The 21305-nt window shown below is 43.9% G+C and overlaps 1 protein-coding gene across 2 annotated transcripts in view; it reads left to right on the top strand.

Annotated features, from left to right (window-relative positions):
* The first annotated feature begins 19438 nt into the window (after positions 1-19438).
* The window catches only part of UBE2E1 (ubiquitin conjugating enzyme E2 E1), a 75847-nt gene continuing 73980 nt past the window's right edge, over positions 19439-21305 (top strand). Inside the window, exons 1-2 of one of the 2 annotated variants that reach the window (XM_041733806.1) lie at positions 19439-19626; positions 20733-20917. In XM_041733806.1, the coding sequence (XP_041589740.1) occupies positions 20766-20917 (152 nt within the window). In that variant the 5' untranslated portion in view covers positions 19439-19626; positions 20733-20765. The remainder of the gene's footprint in view (positions 19627-20732; positions 20918-21305) is intronic. The other variant, XM_041733807.1, reaches the window with a different exon arrangement.

The following is a 21305-nucleotide window of genomic DNA, read 5'->3' as shown; positions in this document are numbered from 1 at the left end:
CCCTCCTTCTTCTTGGGCATGACACATGACAGATGCCATTCATGAAACTAAATTATATGCTTAATAAATATAAAGATGTAAAGAAAATTGCCAGGCCAAAGTTGTTGCACTGTCACTGAAGTTAGGCTTTTTTTCTTTTTTAAAGTAAGCTAAACTGAAAAATGGCATGCCTATTACATTGGGTTTTACATGAAATAATGGATTTTCAATTTTTCTTAAGGTTTTATTTATTTATTCATAAGAGTCACACAGAGAGAGGCAGAGACACAGGCAGAGGGAGAAGCAGGCTCCCCGTTAGCAGGGAGCCTGATGCGGGACTCTATCCCAGGACCCCAGGATCATGACGTGAGCCAAAGGCAGTGGTTCAATTACTGAGCCACCCAGGCACCACGTCAATTTTTTTTTTTTAAGACAAGAAAAGTCACCCCTCAAATCTCTGAATGTTCTGAACCCTGGCATTTAATCTTTATATCCTGTAACCTGTCTGAAAGTCCAGTCTAAACCTGGAAAAACAAGGCCAGATACACACTTCTGATATTTGGCCCTCCTGAAAATAAACCAAGAAACTGAAGGCACATGAGGCAGAATTGGATCACTGCAATTACATAGTCTTGTTTGTGGAGCAAGTGAAAAAAATCATTACATGTTTTATTGCACTTCAGAATCTATTTACAACTGCCTCGTCATTCCGAGTTTGGATTTTTCTTTGAAATGAAAAGTCCTGTAATAAAAAATAATAGAGAGGGATACTATATTGGAAAAATGGTAGTCGAACTGTAAAAAGGAATAATACATCATACCATTGTTGTTCTTTAAGATTCATTCAATATCCACCTTAAAAAAAAAAAATTAGGTTCCAGGCAATGTTCTAGGTACTCAACAGCAGCAGTGAATGAAACTAAACAAGCATGTTTGTTCTCATGGAGCTTGTATTCTAGTTGGGAAGGGGATAAATAAATGAATATAGAGAGTATCTTGCTATGAAGACGTGTGCCGGGTATACATATATATGTGTGATTTCTTTATTTATTTTAGAGGGAGAGTAGGAATAGGGTTGGGGGTGGGGCAGAGGGAAAGATTCCTCAAACAGACTCCCTGCTGAGCAGGAAGCCTGACACCCCGATGTGAGACTCAATCCCAGGACCCTGAGATCAGGACATGAGCTGAAATCAAGAATCAGATACTTAACCGCTTAACTGAGTCACTTTGGTGCCCCTGTGCTGAGTACAGAGCTGGAAAGCCATTAGAGGGTTTTAAGCAGAGGAGTGACCTAACCTGACTTATGATTTGTAGATTCAGAATGGTAAGAGGTCACAGGTAGAAGCAGAGAAGCTAATCAGGAGGCCACAGCAGGAATCCAAGTAAGGGGTGAGGACAGCTGACTGGGAGGGTAGCTGTGAAGGTGGTGAGTTCTTCCTCCCGGTTGTCAACTGAAGAGCTCACTGGGAAAAGATTTCGTTGTAAAGATATGACCTGGAGCAAGCCCATGTTTACTGAGTTCACCTTCTGGTCAGGTGTGCCCTCTGCCCTGCCCAATTTAGCTCTTCACTAGTCCTTCCAAGAGAAATCTCTGAGTTGTGGGAGTCATGCTCTTTCCCATTCCAGATTAGTCCATTCTTGCCAAGGGAAACAACGTCACCCCTCAAAGACCTTTCACTGGGAAGATCCCATTGACTGCTCTCTATTCCTTGGGCTTTTAAAGGCAAAAATTCCTTACCTCTTGGGGAAAATAGCCTTGATGAAGACACGATTTCTGAATATTTGAAAGGACAGAGAACTCAGCTCAGCAAGCTCGTGTAGCTAAAATATTATTGACTATGGCAAATGGTAGGAAAAACTCTTTCCTAAAACCCCAGCATCAGAGTTGGTTAAGCATCTGCGTTTGGCTCAGGTCTTGATCTCAGGGTCTTAGAATCAAGTCCCACATGGGCTCCCTGCTTAGCAGGGAGCCTGCCTCTCCCTCTCCTTCTGCTCCTCCCCCCTGCTCATGCTCTCTCTCTCAAATAAATAAATAAAATCTTAAAAAAAATAAAAATAAAAAACAGCATCAGCATATTTGCAAAGGCTGTTAAATGAAACAGGTAGCCCTCCCAGGGATGCTTGTTCTAGAAGATACACCTTGTTCAGGAGTCTAGAAGACTCCTGAAGGGACATTGTCATGGTAGAACCTGAAGCATAGAAAGGACATGTTTGGGGCCAGGGTAGGAGTGAGAGAAGACGTCTGATCTCTATCAGTAGGCAGCTGCCCATCTGTTCCACTTCATTCATGTATTCGTTCATTCATTAACTCATTAACTGATCCATTCATTCATCCATCAGATTTATTGGATACCTACTCTGTGCCAGGCACAGTTCTGAGCTCTAGGGCACAGAGACTTAAACACAAAAGCAAAACCAAAACCCAAACATTCCAACTGTGAAGGAGCTTGCACAGTTGAAACACCACCTGTTCTTCTGTGGCCCAGGACAAACATGGGTCCTCTACAGGGCTCCAAAGCCACCAGCCCCTGAGGGTCTCCTGCGTCTGTCTGCCTTCGGCCCCCCATGAGACTCTTCTCCAAACACATGGAGTCTACCACTGAAATACTTCAGTAAAGGGCAGTTCTGATCTTCACTTCTTAAATTGCAGCAGAAGGAATCAAGCTGGGAAGAACTTTCTGATCCAGAGTCTGAGCCCTGGGAAGCAGCTTGTGTATTCACTGGTTTCAAGTATTTCAAACATGCCTACCATGTAGATGCAAAGACAAAAAAAAAAAAAAAATCAGGATGCAAATGCGTACATACAGAATGATCCCTATTTCATAAAAAATAGTATATTTATACACATACATATGTGAAGAGAAAATACTGAAAGGAAACACAGCTAAATATTCTGGGGTTATCTCAGGATAGTGGATTGATGGGAGGATTTGTTGTGCTTCCTTAACTTCTCCTTCATTTTCCAAATTTCCCATACTGAATGTGCATTAGCTCTATTATTATTCAAAAGTAACTTTTTGTCGGGGCACCTAAGTGGCTCAGTTGGTTAAGCGGTTAGGTGACTGCCTTTGGCTCAGGTCAGGATCCCTGGGTCCTGGGATCGAGCCTTGCAAGCCTTGCATCGGGCTCCCTGCTCCTCGGGGAGCCTGCTTCTCCCTCTCCCTCTGCTGCTCCCCCTGCTTGTGCTCTCTCTCTCAAACAAGTAAAATCTTAAAAAAAGAAAGAAGAAAGAAAGAAAGAAAGAAAGAAAGAAAGAAAGAAAGAAAGAAAGAAAGAAAGAAAGAAAGAAAAGAAGAAAGAAAGAAAGAAGAAACTTTTCATGAACTAGTTTTTAATTATTGCCACCATTTAGGTAGTGCCACTGACTCAACCTTCAAAAAGCCCTCCAGAGACTTTTGGAAAGCTGCTGCTAAAGTTCCTTGAATTCTCAACGGTGCCTATCTTCATTTTATCAATGAGCAACTGAGCCTCAGAAAGGTAAATGTCAGGTCCCAGGAGGGTCAGAATGAGAACTGCGAGCTCCGGGCGGCAGTGTCCGTAGCAATACAGAGCAGCACTGGAATGTATGCACCCCTCACTCTTGTTAGGACACACGTGTTGCCACCGGTGCTGCTGGTCCACACACCACACAGGAGGAGCAAGGGCAGAGAGTCTGAGGCCTTGGGTGAAGATCTTGGCTCTATGACTCATTAGCTGGGAGACTTTAGGGCCCTTTCCCCTCCATGGCTCAGTTTCCTCAGGTGGTGCTCAGGGACTCTAGTGTCCACTCTGAGGCTGTGATTGTGAAGGTAAAATGAAAAGATGCTATCTGTAGAGCATTTAGCACTGTGCCTGGTCCTCACGAGTGCTCAGTGAATGTTAGCCTATTTTCACAAACTCAGTGCTCCCTCCCCAGGGTTACACCATACTTACTCTTCAATATCCGCCAGCCTTACTGGAATCTATCAATGCCTCTCTTATTCCAACTGCCCCAAGCACCGTCTCAACTCACCCACACGTAGATGTAAATATTGTCTAAGGGGCCTCTGTTTGCAAGAAGGCCCAGGAAAATACTAGGTCTTTCTTTGCTACAGAAATTTACTTTGCACTTTAAAAAAAAAAAAAAAAGGTAAGGGATCTTTGGTTGAAATGTTTGCTTGGGGGCTGAGAATGAAAATTTATGTTCCTGAACCCACCAAAACAATTTTCTGTGACAATTTGAGTTTTGAAAATTAGTGCAAAGAAACCTGAAGGAAGACGCTGGTGGTGGGAGGGGGTTGTTTGTCTCACAAACACTTCAAAGGGTTTCCTCTTAACACAGATGGAAGGAGAGGGTGGTGACAGGGAGCAAAGAGCAAAGGGGGAGGATACAGAAGGGGGAGTAAAGAAGACCCAAGAAAGAAGCCCTGTTTATTATTGACAAACGTGCTGTTTCACTCTGTTAATTCTCTGAGATGCGAATGTTGGAGAGACAGAACTTCCTGAGCAAATTCTAATTGTCTCACGTGCTCTCCTAAATCCCAACAAAGAGGAAGAAAGGAATCAGGATAGATCAAAGACAATTCACCTGAGTTTTGTTTCCCTCTCCTTTGCTGCATAAAGAATGGATGGGGAGGGGAAGGTGGGATGCTTCCTCCTGGTGATTACTGGAATGTGCTCACCTGGGCAGGTGCTCCAGCCCAGCACTTTTCTAGGTGATGACTGTCTCAGCGTGATTGAATGGCTTAATTATACAATCTGGGGGTTGGCTGTCAGACCAGACGGTCTTGACTGAAGGGTGGTTATGGCCGCCACTGAGGTAAGGAAGAGCAAGGTGATTCCAAAGTTTTCTGAGGGGGCTCCCAGGGGCCTATTTTTTTTCCCCTTAAAATGTAGTCTAGCTGCTGGCCTTCCATAGGTCCACCCACAGGAGCCTGGCTTCATGAAAGTTCTTCTCTGGCTACAATTTATTTTGTTCTAGTGGGTGGCATGAAGGACCCCTGAATTTTCTCCACAGCATCACCCTTCTTATATAGTGCATGTAAGGTCCACCCCACCCACTAGATGCACAAAATCTATAAATAACAGGAGCCAATAAATGCACAATGACGATAGCGTTAGAAAGCACTGTACAGAGCAGCCTGGGTGGCTCAGCGGTTTAGCGCCACCTTCAGCTCAGGGCGTGACCCTGGAGACCTGGGATGGAGTCTCACATCGGCTCGCTGCATGGAGCCTGCTTCTCCCTCTGCCTGTGTCTCTGCCTCTCTCTCTCTCTCTCTCTCTGTAGCTCATGAATAAATAAATGAAATCTTAAAAAAAAAAAAAGAAAGCACTGTACCGTTTTCAGGGCTCCACCCCCCCATGATCTTGCTTGATCCTTGAGACGACCTGTGAGATATGGCTTAATAAGCATCGCTTTATATTTGAGAAAACCAGGATCAAAGATTAAGCAACAGGACCCAATCACACAGAAAATGCCGTATTGAATAATACCGAGGCAGCCAAGTATGAAATGTGAAGTAAATGATATATCTAATACAGAATAAATAAATGTTCCCCCACTTAATGATGAAGTTTAGTGAAATTTATATTCTAGGTCAGGCTGAGGCTATTTTAGGCAAATGGCTTACTATTTATGCACCTCTGTGTACTTTTCCATCTGTGACTGGTTTGACAGCTATTTGCTCATTCACTCATTCATTCATTTATTCATTCAACAAGTATTTATTGATTGGCTGCTGGGGATACCCCAGAGGATGGCAAAGAAGACACACTGCCCACCAGAGCTTTGAAGGGGAGGCGGAAAAGGGAGGGATACCAGAGCAGCTGCAGATGCACCAGTGTGACTGTGAGAGTCTTGACCGCCCACAGGCTGTTCAGGAGGGTAGGAACGAGAAGGGGCCCCTGGGAGTAGTGAGAATCCTCTTCTGCTGCTGGTGCAGGAAATGTGAGACTGAGTCCCAGTTTCTAAAACTCTATTTTGCAATCCAGTTTCTTGTATTGCATTGTTCTAGGCTCAGCACAAGGCATTCTACCAAGTTATGAGTTTGCATGTTCTTAGGGTTTGAAATTCAAGTGAGGAAAATTGTATTCATTATTTATTGTCATCTCTGGGTAACTGGGAAGGCTGGGCTCGGGAGTCAGTCCTGAGTCTGAATTCTGGTTTTGCCGCCTAACTAACATCTGTGGATTGTTCACAGCTACTTACTTCTCTGTAAGACTAAATTTTCTCATCTGTAAGTAGGTGATAATAAATGCAGCTACCTTATAGGGCAGTTGCAAATATTGAGTGGTATAATGCAGGTAAAGTGCCTAACACGTAGTAAGCAATTAATACATTTCAGCTAGTAATTATTAATAACACTGCACAACCCCTCCCCAAAAAGATCATCTTTAGAAGCTTTTATTTTTATTTTTTATTTTTTGGAGCTTTGAGGTAGAAATAAGCTATGTGAAATTTTCAAGAAATATTTTTTCTTTTTATTACCATCCAGGTATGATCAAAGACAATTATAACTCTTCAATTTTGTGATGTAGTTAGTTATCTTATCATTGCTTGCTATAATACATGGGGCTGATGTACATATTTTTAAATCTATTTCAAAGATCTTAGTGGCTTTTATGTAAATTGTAATAAATATTTCCAGGGTTAGAATTATTGAAGTTACCAAATTAAACATTTTGTATTTCTGGGGTGCCTGGTTGGCTGAATTGGAAAAGCATGAGACTCTTGATCTCGAGGTCATGGATCTGAGCCCCATGTTGGGTATAGAGATTACTAAAAATAAAATTTTAAAAAAGTAAACATTTTGTATTTCTAGTATTTTGGGAAGAATGGAAAGGCAGGGGGAAAAATCTAATGAGTGACAAAGATGTTTTAGGAATGCACAGCTACCTTTACTGTGTGTGGACATAAAATGTGGTGGGTCTCACTGAGCTTTCTGGGGCTTAAAAGGCCGTTTGCCAAGTATGATTTCACACCTCGGAGAGGACAGATGCTCATCTGAAATGTTGAACTCAGAGAACTCAACTGACAGTTGTGGCTCTTTAGGTTGCCTTAATCATAGTCTTTAAAAAAGAAATCACATGATCATCATGTATGGATATAATTGACTAACTCTCTTGATTCAGAAACCCTGAAAAGGGGTTCCTGGGTGGCTCAGTCCAGAAAGCATGTGACTCTTGATCTCAGGGTCGTGAGTTCAAGCCCCACATTGGGCATAGAGATTACTTAAGTAATTAATTATTTAAAAAGAAAAAAAAACAAAACAAAAACTTCTTTACAGAAACAAGCAGAACAGATCATTACAGAAACCACATGGTCTGCTAATATTGTTTTAGGACTAAGTAAGTGAAGCTATTTGGAAATCAATATTTAAACATTTTTATGAAGTGAGCCATATGTCAAATAAAATGGAACAAAAGGAGTAGAATCATAAAGAAGAAAATACAGAATATATGTTTATGGTGTTACTTCATATGTCTATTTCCCTCTAGGCAAAGTTTTTTTATTATTGTTGATGTGATTCCTTTTATTCTGTTGTCAGTACCACCAGAGCAGGTAAGTCATAAATGATTCTGATTGTTATTTTATATCCATATTGTATGTCTTCCTCTGTAAATGCCTATTCATTTCATAGATATTAAAGTAATAGAATAAGATCAGTGAAAGTCTGAAAAAAAGACAAAGGAAAAAAAACCAAACCAAAAAACACATCCTCTCAATCCCCTAACACAAGGACTGGTATTTCTGTGTTGATTCTTCACTTTTGTGTAGTACTCACGATGATTTCCTGCACAGGCTCTGCGGTCGGGGGTGGTGGAGTTTACATCCCGCCTCCTCCTCCTAACAGTTGTCTGACCTATGCAAAATTGCTTCAGTCTCTGAGTCTGTTTCCCTACCTGCATAATAGAAGCTATTATAATAGTACCTATCTCTTGTGGTTAGTGTATTAACTGGAACAGTAAATGGAAAGAAAGCTCTTGCATAGGGCTTGACATAGTGACTGCTCAATAAATAGTAGTTATTCATGTTATTATTTTCTCCTGTGGTCCTTACCATAACTCTATGAAGTTACAGAGTCATTACTGCTTGTATCTGTCACAAGAGAACTGAGGATCTGAGAGGGTAAATGACATTCACAGTTCTGGTCCAGTGGGTTTTTTTTTTTTTTTTGAGATTTTATTTAGGGGTGCCTGGGTGACTCAGTGGGTTAAGCATCTGCGTTTGGCTCAGGTTGTGATCTCTGGGTCCTGGGATCAAGCCCCACATCAGGTTGTCTGCTTAGCGGGGAGTCTGCTTCTCCCTCTGCCTCCCCAACCCCCGCCCATGCTCTCTCTCTCTCAAATAAATAAATAAAATCTTTTACTTTTTTATTTGAGAGAGAGTGCAAGCCTAGAGGTGCTTTTTAAGACAAATGAGAAATGGTACATGTTTCTGCTTCTCAAGAGATTCATTTTAAGGGACAAAAGGAATTGCCTTCTGATGTGTTGCAACAGGAAGTACAGTGTCACCTATGACTTGACTGTCTTGCCAAAAAGGTTTAACTGGAATGAATCACACCTCAAATTTACAGGACAAAGGAAGGATAGAGGGGTCATATTAAATGATACCATGAAGAAAAACAGTCAAGCAAATCCATAATGTGGAACATTCTACAATACAAACTGGCATGTCTTTTCAATGACTCAATGAAAATGCCACAAGGGAAAAAAGGGGGGGAAAGTAGGGGATTGTTTTTGATTAAAAGAGATAAAATGGGGGTGTCTGGGTGGCTCAGTAGGTTAAGTGACTGACTCTTGGTTTCAGCTCAGGTCATGATCTCAGAGTTGTGGGATGGAGCACGGTGTTGGGCTCCATGCTCAGCAAGGAGTCCGCTTGTCCCTCTCTTCCTCAGCTCCTCTCCCTTCTCTCTCTCTCTCAAAGATACAAACAAATAAAATCTTTAAAAAAAAAAAAAAGAGAGACAAAACAAGCAAAATGTCTTTAATAGAATACTGATTTGAACCTAAAAGGAAATTAGAAAATTGAATATGTATGGAATATTTAGACAATACCAGGGAGCCATTACTAGTTTTGTCAGGTGTGATAATGGTATGTGGCTATTTTTTGGACAAGCATATTGAAGAATTTAGGGATAAATTGTCTTTTTTTTTTTAAGATTTATTAATTTATTTGAAAGAGACAGAAAGAGAGTGCATACAAGCCCAGTGCTCATGGTGGGAAGGGGAAGAGGGAGAGAGAGAGAATCTTAAGCAGACTCCCCCCTGAGCACAGCTTCATTCCATGACTCTAAGATCACAACCCTACCAGACACCAAGAGGTGATACTCAACTGATTGTACCACCCAGGCGCACTGCCCCCCCGCCCCGCCCCAGGTAAATTGTCTTGATGTCTGTCATTGTAAATGATTTAGCAAAAAAAAAAAGGAAGAAGAAGAAGATAAAGTAAATATAACAAATATTATCAATTCTTTTTAAGATTTTTATTTCTTCATGGGAAACACAGAGAAAGAGGCAGAGACATAGGCAGAGAGAAAAGCAGGGAGCTCCATCCCAGGACCCCAGGATCACAACCTGAGCCAAAGGCAGATACTCAACCACTGAGCCACCCAGGTACCCAATGTTACCAATTCTTAAATGTGAGTGGTAGGGTGTGTATATGAAGATCCACGTACTATTCTATTTTTATGAATGTTTAAAATTTTTCATAATAAAAAGTAAACAAATAAATAAAAAGGGACTTTTTAGAAAGCAGAAGCTGCCTATTAAATTTGTTCGGGGGCGGGGGGAGGGTGTCTTGCTGGCTCAGTCAGTAGAGCATATGACTCCTGACCTTGTGGTTGTGAGTTTGAGCCCCATAACAGGGATGGAGTTTATTAAATAAGTAAGTAAATAAATAAAGTTGTTTCAGAGATAGCACAGTACCACGTCCAAATGTCCCCTCAGTGATGGTAACACACAGCACAGCTTTGCCTTCACATCTTACACAAGTAGGAGTTTCATGTATATTTTCATAAGGAGAGGACACCAAAACCCTATACTAAAAAACTAAACTAAACAAAAATACCCTATGCTCCAAAGGAAAACCTTGCTAGCCATTCCTATAGGGGGTCAAACCTAAATTATCTAGTTTGGACACTAGATAGCATTTAGATATGCAATAAATAAACAACGGGATGATTCCAATAATAGTATGTATTTATAACAAACATATTGGAGCTTTATGCAATTTTTTTTTTTTTTAAAGAAGAGGATGGTTGATTTTGGTAAAGATCAATCCATATACAGGGACAGAGCTAAGAAAAACGTGGAGAAGTGGAATTCTCTATTCCAGGCTCTGCTGTAAGTCACTCGTGTACAAGTGAGCAAGTTTGAGGAGAGTAAATGTATTCACCTCCAAGTTCATAAAATCTTTATTTTATTTTCAAGCCAAGCTGAAGGAAAATCACAAGTTTTCATTTTATTCTCTAGCAGTTTCCAAAAATAACATCTTAAATATATACCTCTTAGACCAACCCACTACCCCAAGGATTTATTTTAAACTAAGACACAACTGGAACTAAATAAACTCCAGATATTGGAATGTAAAACTCCTAATCTCCCCACTTATATCGCTCAAGGACACAGTGATGCCCACGAAGTGATCCGGGACTGTGGATAAGTGGCTTTCTTAGTATTTGAGGGTTTCTGAATATAAGTCTTTATGTAATTATACAAAAAGATCTGTTTTCATAGAAAAGTTATGGCTCTTGACACCTGAATATATAATAAAAATTTTAAACTCTAAGAAAAGGACAGATACTCCCCAAAACTGTCCAGTTCTATTCTTTCCCCTAGAATAGACCTGAGAACCTGAGCAGATGTTGCAGAATATAACTTTTTCAAACAAAAAGTGATGATGATAGTTTTATTGTTTCTGGAAATCCAATGTACAAATCTTATAGGAGAAAACAATCATGTCAAGGAGCCTAAACATTTTCCACACTTACCCATATTGTGATTGACAGATTTCCCAGAGAGTTTCTTCATGTTTTAAACTTCTTTGGAAATCTCAACTTGTCCACAGCCAGTTTTCTTTTGGATCTCTTGATTTAACACTTTTAAGAGGTTGGGCTAACTGTCCATCTAAAGACAAAGGGAATTTCAGGTAATAGATGCAAATCCTCTGAAACAGTACTTCACCTGACAGTTCTCCAAACAGGTTAAGCAGAAGCGTCACATACTTGGGCCATTCTGACTCACTTATTTAGAGAGGAACATTTCTGGGCAAAATCCAGAATTCTGACTTACTTGTTTATTCATGCTTTTTCAGAGGCTCTTGCCCTAGTACCAGTCAATCAACAGGTGGTTACTCATCTCTATGACCTTGGCATTGGGCTGGAGCTGAAGTAGGGCAGGGGTCCTCTCTTCCCTTTGCCTATAATTTCTCAGCTGACAGGAAACACTACAAAATAGTAGGTAAGTAAGGTTTAGCTGCATGCACTGTTCTAATTTGTTAACTCTGGACAGCCAAAGAAAGTCTGAGATCACTGAATTGAACTTTGAAAAATAGGGCAGCCGGGGTGGCTCAGTGATTTAGCACGGCCTTCTGCGGGGGTCATGATCCTGGAGACCTGGGATCCAGTCCCACATGGGGCTCCCTGCTTGGAGCCTGCTTCTCCATCTGCCTGTGTCTCTGCCTCTCTCTCTGTGTCTCTCATGAATAAATAAATAAAATCTTAAAAAAAAAAAAAAAAGAAACAGGTCTGTTCTCTTAACTGGCCTGATCTATGCTCCTGCCTTAGATGGAGAAGTGGGGAAGAATGATGTGTGGGAGTATGGGGCAAGGATATTCCTCAACTTCAGCCCCTCACAACTTGTGGGAACCCAATGCCAATGGGTGTAACCTCAGCCACAAAGCCACAGTGGTCGCCTTTTTCCTGTTTTTCTTGGTCACGGATATCTAAGAAGACTTCTTAAGGTGAGTAAAGTCAGGGATGAAGAAGGGGACATAGGAATCTCTACTTCTATTCTTATAATCATATTGGGCAAATATCTGTCACCATTGCACTGTGAGATTTGGGATTGCTTCAATCCAGTGAGTAGAGGAAGCAAGAGAGGTGTGTGAGTGTGTGTGTCTGTGTGTGTTTGAGTAGTGAATCTGAGTCCAGCCTCATGTACACTGTGGAATGGATATCACAGACTCTGACAGCCTAGATCCACAGAAAGCAGTGCTGTGTAGATAAAACATAGTATGTTTGCCTCCACAGAGGCGTTACCTCTGGCTTCTCTGCTGCTCCATGTTTGTAGATTCTGTAAGTCTCCATAGTCCACTTGGATTCCTCCAAGGGCTGCTGCTAACTAGTTGCCTGATCTCTGAAAACTCATCTTGCCTCTTTGGATGTCAGCTTCCTTGTCTGTCAACAGAACAGGGTTCACCTCATGATCTCTAGAGCTCTTCCAATTTGGAATTCTGTAACTCTGATGTCAACGCTGGATTCCTTTCCACTCTGGGGGGCTGGGGTCACTTCATGCCTTGCCCTGGGGTCATCTGTGCTTCTGGGAGCAGCACCACAGACTCCACAATCCCTTGTCCACCGCTGGGTGGTGTAACCATACATTTGTGAATGATGGAACATCGCAGGAGATGGGAAGAAAGAAAACACTACTATCGAAGACAAGGATGGTTTTCCTTCCCTACCTTAATTTTTTATTGCTTGCCTACTAAGTGTCAAGCAGTGTTCCAAATAGTCTTTTTTTTTTTTTTAAGACTTTATTTTTTTATCCATGAGAGACACAGAGGCAGAGACATAGGCAGAGGGAGAAGCAGGCTCCCTTCAGGGGCCCGATTCGGGACTTGATCCCAGAACCCCAGGATCACGACCTGAGCCAAAGGCAGACACTAAGCCACAGAGCCACCCAGGTGCCCCTGTTCCAAATAGTTCTAAGCAGACATAGTCTCTGTTGTCACAGCACTGAAATTCCCAGAGCTTTGGCATTAAACAGCGATTAATTAAAATAAGCGCAGAGAATTAGGAATTAGGAACTGCTTCCCTGCTCGTGTACTCTTCAATGGCCTCCTCCTGGTTTCCTTGACTCCTTTCTCTCCTTTCTGCCTTTTCTATGAAACTAATCTTCTTAAAATACCTGTGAAGCTAAAATGTCTCTAATGTCTTTCCCTGGTACCTTTTATCCTATGATGAAATTCAGGCTTCTTAGGTCTCCTTGAAGTCCCTCTGCAAACTCAGGGTACCCACTTTTCACCCTTCTGTCCATCCACTCACTTTTCCATGTCCTACAACCAAATTAGCCTATTTGTGGGCTCCCTGGTCACTTGGGTTTTCTGCCTCCACATACCTTTTTGTTCTTTTAAAGATTTAGCCATTCGATTTAAAATGTACTAAAGAGGGGCACCTGGATGGCTCAATGGTTGTGTGACTGCCTTCGGCTCAGGGCCTCACGCCTCACGAGGTGATCAAGTTCCCCGCGGGGAGCCTGCTTCTCCGTCTGCCTATGTCTCTGCCTCTCTCTGTGTGACTCTCACGAATAAATAAATAAAATATTTTTTTAAAAATGTACTAAAGGAATGCACACTTATTTTAAGAATTGAAACAATACAGAGATATGAAATATGTTTGTAATCTCTTCTTCATTCCCCTCCATTTCATTCCCTCTGATGGAAGCACATTTTTGTTTCTCCAAATTTAAAGCAAAGTCCTATGAATCATGCAGAGAACATCCATACCCTTTACCCAGATTCACTAATTTGTAACATTTTGACACATTGGTTTTGTTCCTTTCTTCCCTCTCTCTCTCTTTCTGCACCCACCCCCAACATACATTGTTAATTGTTTTCTTTGTTATTTAAATAGTTTACAGACATCATGCCTCTTCACTGGTTAAGGTTCCAGCGTGTATTTCCTAAAAACTAGAATATCCTCAGTATAGTTAACAACTTCAGGAAATTTACCATCCATACAACACTTATATCTAAATTCCATACTCTAATTTTTTCAGTTGACCCAATTCTTTTTTTCTTTTTTTAAATCAATTCTGTCTTTTACAAAAAATGTTCCCCCATGCTGTATAGGATCTGATCCAGGATCATATATTACATATAGCTATCATGCTTCTTTAATTTCCTTTAATCTGGAAGCTCGTTTTTCTTTGTCCTTCATGCCAGTGACATTTCTGAAGAATAAAGTCCAGTTTCATTATTTCAGTTTTTAATAAAGTAGTTTCTACTTTATATATTAATATCTGTATTTTTTAATTTTTTAAAAAATATTTTATTTATTTATTCACGAGAGACAGAGAGAGAGAGAGAGGCAGAGACACAGGCAGAGGGAGAAGCAGGCTCCTTGCCGGGAGCCCGATGTGGGACTCGATCCCAGGACTCCAGGATCGCACCCTGGGCCGAAGGCAGGCGCCAAACTGCTGAGCCACCCAGGGATCCCTATATCTGTATTTTAATAATAAAATACTCTTGAGTCTGTCTGATGATTTTTCCCTGTCTTTTTAAATGTCATTTCCATCTCTGGGAATGCCTGTCTTCCCCAGTCCTACTTGTCCTCCTAGGCTTAGCTATATATAATCCCTTCTCCCCTGGCCGTTGCTGGAGGCCAGAGAGAACCTCTTAGACTTCTTTATACCTGCTGAAACACCCAGTACTGTGCTTTGCACACACAGGGCAATTAATAAATGTTTGTTGATTAATTGATTTGTGGCTGAGACATGAGTACTGTCTACTATAAAGACAGACGTCGTCATGTATGCTTAGCAAGTCAAGATTGGAATCTTTGCTGCTGATTGCTTCTGGGGTTTTGCAATTAATGAGGTAAATTTTGGATTCAAAACTGAATCCTTGACTATAGATTTGCCACACCATGGAACTGTGGGGTAAGTGATGTTTAAAAAAGTTTCACAATAGATCATTAAGAACGTGAAATAAAAGTAATTTTCCTTACTATTTCATTCTCCCAAATCTTAGAAAACTGCAAAAGTGTTAAGAAAAGGTTTCAGAGATTAATGAAATAAAACTGCTTGAATTGCAATCCAGTATATTTCAATATAGTCCTTATGTTATCAACGTAAAGAAGGTTGAAGGTGGCTAGTTTGTTTAGGGAATGTGCTCTATAAAGGAGATGCTAAATTATAAATTGGGAAAACCGCTTCTCTACTAAGCACTATCCATTTGTCAACATCAAACAAACCTTTTTGCCCTAGCCTAAGAAAGCACTAGACTTTACCGGAGTCTTGGTAAATTTTGAAAATCACATGGTTGTTCAATGCCTCCATGTGGTAGAAAAAAATAATTTAGCTCTGTCCTAGCTTCCTGTGATAGCAACATTCAAGACCAGTAAGGTCTAACAATATTTAGGGTCCTTCTAAGGGACCAGTGGTTTTTTTTTTTTTTTTTTTTTTTTTTTAAAGGCCTATAGAAAAATGACCTGAATTGAAGATAAAAGCCCTAGATCTCATTAGGCTTCATGGAATTGACCCTTCTTTTTGAACCTTCCTTATCTTTCTGTATAAGGAATGCATTTTTCAGGCAAAGGAGTATCATAAAATAAATCGAGTTGTACTGAAATCTGCAGCGAGTCTATATTTTCAGAAAGGCTTTATAAGAATTCTTTTTAAATTCCAAACATAAGATTTTTTTTCTTTTGACAGAAAAAGGAAATCTTTTCTATCTAGCCATAAGGCAAGTTTAAAAACCCATATTAACATGTGTTCATTTGCTTGACAGTTCTTTAGATGTGAAATTGGCCAAAGAATGGTCGCCTTTATGAAACACTTTAAGTTCAGTGTAAGCAATGAGCCAAAAATAGGAGGGCTCAGAAGTCAGACTGGGTCTCTTTCTTCTGAATCAACTATCATTTTACCTACTAGAGATCAGTCAGCACCTTGATCTTCAAGTGCTTCTACTTAAAAGTACTTGATACTCTAAAGATGGCTCGAAGACTTGGATTAATCTGAGAATCAGGAATAGGTATTAGTAAAAACTGAAGCCCACTTTCTCAAAGCACAGAGATATCACAGTGTTGCATGACTTGGGCTTCTGTAACTGGGTGCATCTTTTAAATGTAAATTGAGCATTCCTTTCAAAGCACCCAATGTATTTGTATGTATTTGCTTGCACAAGCATAGCTGACCACAGTGTGGGGGGAGTGGGGGAGGGGGAGGGAGGGGGGAAATTTTCGAGGCATACCTTTTGGTTTCTTTAAAATAATACAGCATGAAAATGTATTGCCTATTTAAAATATACCCAGAAATATGAAATAGGTAAATGATGACGATTATCCTCAGGATGGGGAGTAGGGAACTTCGGTAGTGGTCGTTTTAAGTAAATGCTCTAAGAGTAGTGATTCCTTTAACTTGCTTCCATTTTTCCATCTGTCCTGATTGTTAATACATTCTTGAAAATATTATCCGATTTTTTTTAAAGGCTCTTATTTTTGAGTACTCTCTACACCCAATGTGGGGCTCGAACCTATAACCCAGAGATCAAGAGTCGCTTGCACCACCTACTGAGCCAGCCAAGCACCCCCAGAGCTCTTTTATATTTGATACATATTTTTTAATGTAATTGAGGCTCCCTCCTCCCCCACCCTCCATATCATCTGTAGGCAGCATGAGCCATAGCCACAACTGTGCCACCAACTCACTGCATGACCTTGAACAAGACATGCAAACCTTTGCCTTAATTTCTTCATCTGTAACACTAGGAATTTGAATTTAAATATATCTTAGGCCCCTTCTGGCAAATAAAATTCTATGATTCCTTGACGCTCTCTCATAGGAAGTTATTTATTTATTTATTTATTTATTTATGATAGTCACAGAGAGAGAGAGAGAGAGAGAGAGGCAGAGACATAGGCAGAGGGAGAAGCAGGCTCCATGCACCGGGAGCCTGACATGGGACTCGATCCCGGGTCTCCAGGATCACACCCTGGGCCAAAGGCAGGCACCAAACTGCTGCACCACCCAGGGATCCCTCATAGGAAGTTTTTTATATTTGTCGTCAATTCTAAGTCATAAAGTCTCCATGTACTAACAAGATTCCTGAGAATTAATATCAGGGTGGGATTATTAATAATTTACTTTCCATAACAGTTAACAAACCATCTTTATTAGAGATCCACATTTGATTCTTCTGACTCTGCCAATCAGTACGGCACTTGCCCTTTATAGACAAGGAAACTGAGGTTCATAGAGGTCAATTTAACTCCTTAGGCCTGGTAATGTGTGTATAAGTAAAACTGGAAGGTTGTAAATAAACTTTTAGTTTCTTATGACTGAGACAACTGTATATTTAAAATAATCTGATGTAACGATGAGTCTTCTGAGAACAGTGAGTTCTTTTCTAAATATTTTGAGGTTTTGATTCTCTCTCAGTGGGTCATTCTCAAACCATAAAGCACTAACCAGTGTTAGAGATAAGGACTAGTACACAAAACAGGGCTACTATCCTTTTAGACTGATGGTTGGGAAAACACTTCTCTTATAGAGGAGGAGCCCTCTGATTACATGATTTATTTCCCCAGGGATGGATCCAACCCAAGCATCAACAATGAAACACAAACTCCTATGTTCAGGGATTTTTTTTTTCTTTAAATATTATCCTATTTAGTATCCAAGTATCCAACGTATGCAAACCAAAATTTAAAAATTCACCGTCCTAGTCATATCAGCAAATCAAACTTTTTATTTTCCTGTGTTCTCTGCCAGCTCTCGTCTTTATACATATATATATATTTTTTTTTTTTACCGGTTGTGCTTATAGTGTGTACGTGTATTATAAGGTGTCAGAAACTCACATTTTTGTAAGAGGAAGTCTCAATTTTGATAACTTATTTTCTTCATCCCAATTCAGTTTAATTTCATAGTTGCTTATTGTTTTCTCTTGAATTTATCTCTTCTTCATGAGAAGCACAAAAGATACACAACCTGGTTTAAGAGAGATTTTTTTGGTTGTTTTATTCAAATAACATACAGCAGGGAATGTCATTTAAAAAATATACATATACTCTACCAGGAATCCTGCAACCAAACACTAATGTGTGGCAATCTTTCAAAATTTCTATGCATTTGAGTGACTAAGGGACAGCTCTGTCTGAAGGTGGGAGGTAGGAGGCTGAAATGATGACCTATACAGTTTTTCCCAGATTTTGGACTTCTTGATTCTGTGACAATTCCTGGTAGATACAGGTTTCCTGGTAAGGATTAAGGAACATGCACGATTACTTTCTGAGTCCTGATAAAGTTGGAGTTTGAATGTAGAGAGCTAGAAGGGGTTCAGGTAGGGGGTTAGAATGGTTGTTTTCCCGTTTAGTGGATTTGCCATAAGCTTTATACCTGTTGTGTGCCCTGTGGTAACAGAAGCCACTGTTGCCATGGAAAAGGATGGCAATTTGAATGAATTTAGAGTGGCCCATGGAAACCTGACTCGAGGTCTCCTTGATGTACCAGACCCTGTATATGTGGCACTGCACGTATATCTTCAGTTTCCTTCAACTGAAATGATAAGTGAGAAACTAAATCATAATGTGATACATCAATCTTTTTTTTTTTTTGATGGCTTAATCTTGGTAAAAATGCTAAAGGAGGAACAATTCAGAAGAACTCCTGATTATTCTAAAAACATTAAGTTAATTTGAATAGCATTTACGTTATCGTTGAAACTGGTACCAGAGTCCCCAAACTTTTGATCCAATTTCCAAAAGTCAAAGTGTCTACTTAAACGGACACCAAAAGTCCGAAACGCAACCTAATTCCGCAGCAAAGGGTTTTTTTTTTTTTTGCCCCCAAGTAATTTCTCACATTTGTGAGCCTGTTACACGTTGGTTTTACCTGTCACGGATCCTTTGTATCACTTTTACAGAACACCACCACTTTTAATAAAAAGTGACTGAAAGGATCTAAAATTGTAAAATTGCACGTGCCCGAGCAGAGCAGAAAACTACGCTGAGCTCTTCCCTCACAGGCGTGCCCGAGCCGCCCTCTGCTCCGCCCGGTGACCTGCCCGGGCGCACGCCGGTGCCAGCTGCTGGGCAGACCCCGTCGCGGGGCTTACGCGGGTCACTTTCTAGGGAGAGTCTCCCCAGCCTCGTCGAGTCCGAAGTCCTCGCCATCAGACTACTACCTTCCCCACCAGTGTGTCACTCCCCTTCCCACAGCCCTTCTGGGGAAGAACTTCCTCTCGCGACCGCCCCATTGCACACAGTCCCCGCCGCTGCCAGCGCCCCCACCTCGGAAGGGCCTCCCCTCTCCAGCCCGGGACCCGGGGCCCCCAAACCACTCGGGAGAGGCGCCCCGGCCCCGGCCCCGGCCCCCGCCCGGCCCCCGCCCCGGCCCCGGCGTCCCGCGGCGCCCGGTGGGGAGCGGGGGAGGGGCAGGGACTCCCGGGGCCCCCGCGCCCCCCCGCGCCCCCCCGCGCCCTGCCCGCGCCCCCCCGGAGGTGTGCGGGGGGGAGGGGAGCGCGGGTGGGTGGGACCGGGCCGGGCGGGGAGGGGGAGGGGGAGGGGCGGGGAGGAGGAGGAGTGTGTGTGCGAGCGTGTGTGGCTGGGGGAAGCCATTGCCTGTTTAATAGTTGCTGTTGCTGCACTTCCGCTTCTCTCCCAGCGAGAGAGACACGAGTGGCCAGGCCCAGCCGCAGCCGCAGCAGCAGCCGCCGCGGCGGCACGGAGGAGCCAGACACAAAGAGAGGTACGGGGATCCCCCCCGCCGCCCGCCGCCCCCCGGCCGCGCCGCCGGGCCTCGGGGACACCCTCGCCGCCTCCCCGACCCGCGCCTCCCGGGCCGCCGGGCTCGGGCGGGGGGGCGCGGCGAGCGGCCGAGGAGCCCCGGGGGTCCGGGGCCCGCCCGCGGGGGATGGGTAGGGACCCCGGGCCGCGCGGGGTGCGGGCCCGCCTGCGCCGGGGCCGGGGGGGCATCGCGGCTCGAACTGTCAGCGCTGCCCCGGGAGCCCCCCGCGGGCCGCCGAGGGGGCCGGGGGCGGGGGCGGGGGCGGCGGGGAGCCCCGTGCCCCGGGCGGGGGCCCGCGGGATTGACCCCTCCGGGGCGGAAGGGCTCATTGTTATTCCTGCGCCGAGGAGGCCGAGGCCCCCCCGCGCCCTCGCCCCACCCCCACGGGGTGGCAGCCGGGCGTGTGCCCGGGACCCCCGCCCCGGCCGCGCAGCCCCGAGCCGCCGGCCGAGCCGCAGGCCTGCGGGGAGAGGCGTCGGGGGCGGCGCCGGGGGGCCTCGGGCCTCGTCGCCCCGGCCCCCTGCGGCCGCTCCCTTCCCCCACCCGGGCACCCGCTCCTCGCCTCCGTCCCCCCGGGTCGGCTTCCTCTCGCACTCCTCTCCGCCCCTGCGCTCCTCCCGGCCTCGCTAAACTCCACTGCTGCCCCCGCTGCCTGGCCCCGGCCGCTCGCCCCGCGCCCCCGCGCCCCCGCGCCCCCGCGCCCCCCGCGCCCCCCGCCAAGCCGACCGAAACCGCCCCGGGGCCGGCGCGCCGCCCGGACCGTCCCTCCGCGCCCCCGCCCCCGCCCCCTCCCTGCCCCGAGGGGAGCCCCCGGGGGGCACGGGAGGGGCCGCTCGCCCGCGTTTTCCCACCGCGTCCCCCACTCGCGGCCAAAAATAAACAAGCCGCGTCCGATTTGCCGAAGCCTCGATGGGCCCGAAGACTTTGAGAGGCGGGGGGAGGGCGGCGGGAGGGCGGCGGGCGGCCGGGGGCGCCCCCGGCCCAAGCCCTCCTGACAGCACCCGAGCTCCTGCTTGGCGCTGACTGCACGGCCTGGGTGTTTCTGTTTTGTCTCCCTCCCCCTGCAGGGGCTGTTTGCGGGGTGGGGTGGGGGGTTCGCTATGTCGGATGACGATTCGAGGGCCAGCACCAGCTCCTCCTCATCTTCGTCCTCCAACCAGCAAACCGAGAAAGAAACAAACACCCCCAAGAAGAAGGAGAGTAAAGTCAGCATGAGCAAAAACTCCAAACTCCTCTCCACCAGCGCCAAGAGGTACCGTACTCCACCCCCACCCCCCAGGCTTCCCATTTTCCGAACTGCCTCTTGCTGCATTTGGTCTGCCTCCCATTGAGGAGTAGCCCGAACGCTCCTCAGGGTTTGCGTGTTGTTAAAAAGGAAAAAAAAAAAAAAAAAAAAGGGCCTCGGAAGCTTTAATTATTTTACTCTATTGCCTCTGGTTTTTTCTTTTAGTCCACGTGCAGCTGTTGTGGCTTGCCTCTCATTTCTTGCTGAAGTTTGTAAGAGTCTTCATTACTTTTATCAGTGACCCCCAAAATCTGATTTCAGATTACTTGTTCTATTAATCACTAGCGTGTGACCCTTCTCAAGGCTGGCATCCCACTTAATTACTAATACCTGCCCAGACAACTCTATCAAAACG

This window comes from Vulpes lagopus, chromosome 19, assembly GCF_018345385.1.
Source record: "Vulpes lagopus strain Blue_001 chromosome 19, ASM1834538v1, whole genome shotgun sequence".
NCBI lineage: Eukaryota > Metazoa > Chordata > Mammalia > Carnivora > Canidae > Vulpes > Vulpes lagopus.
Note: the sequence above shows the minus strand (reverse complement) of the source record. Positions and strands in the feature narration are given on the sequence as shown.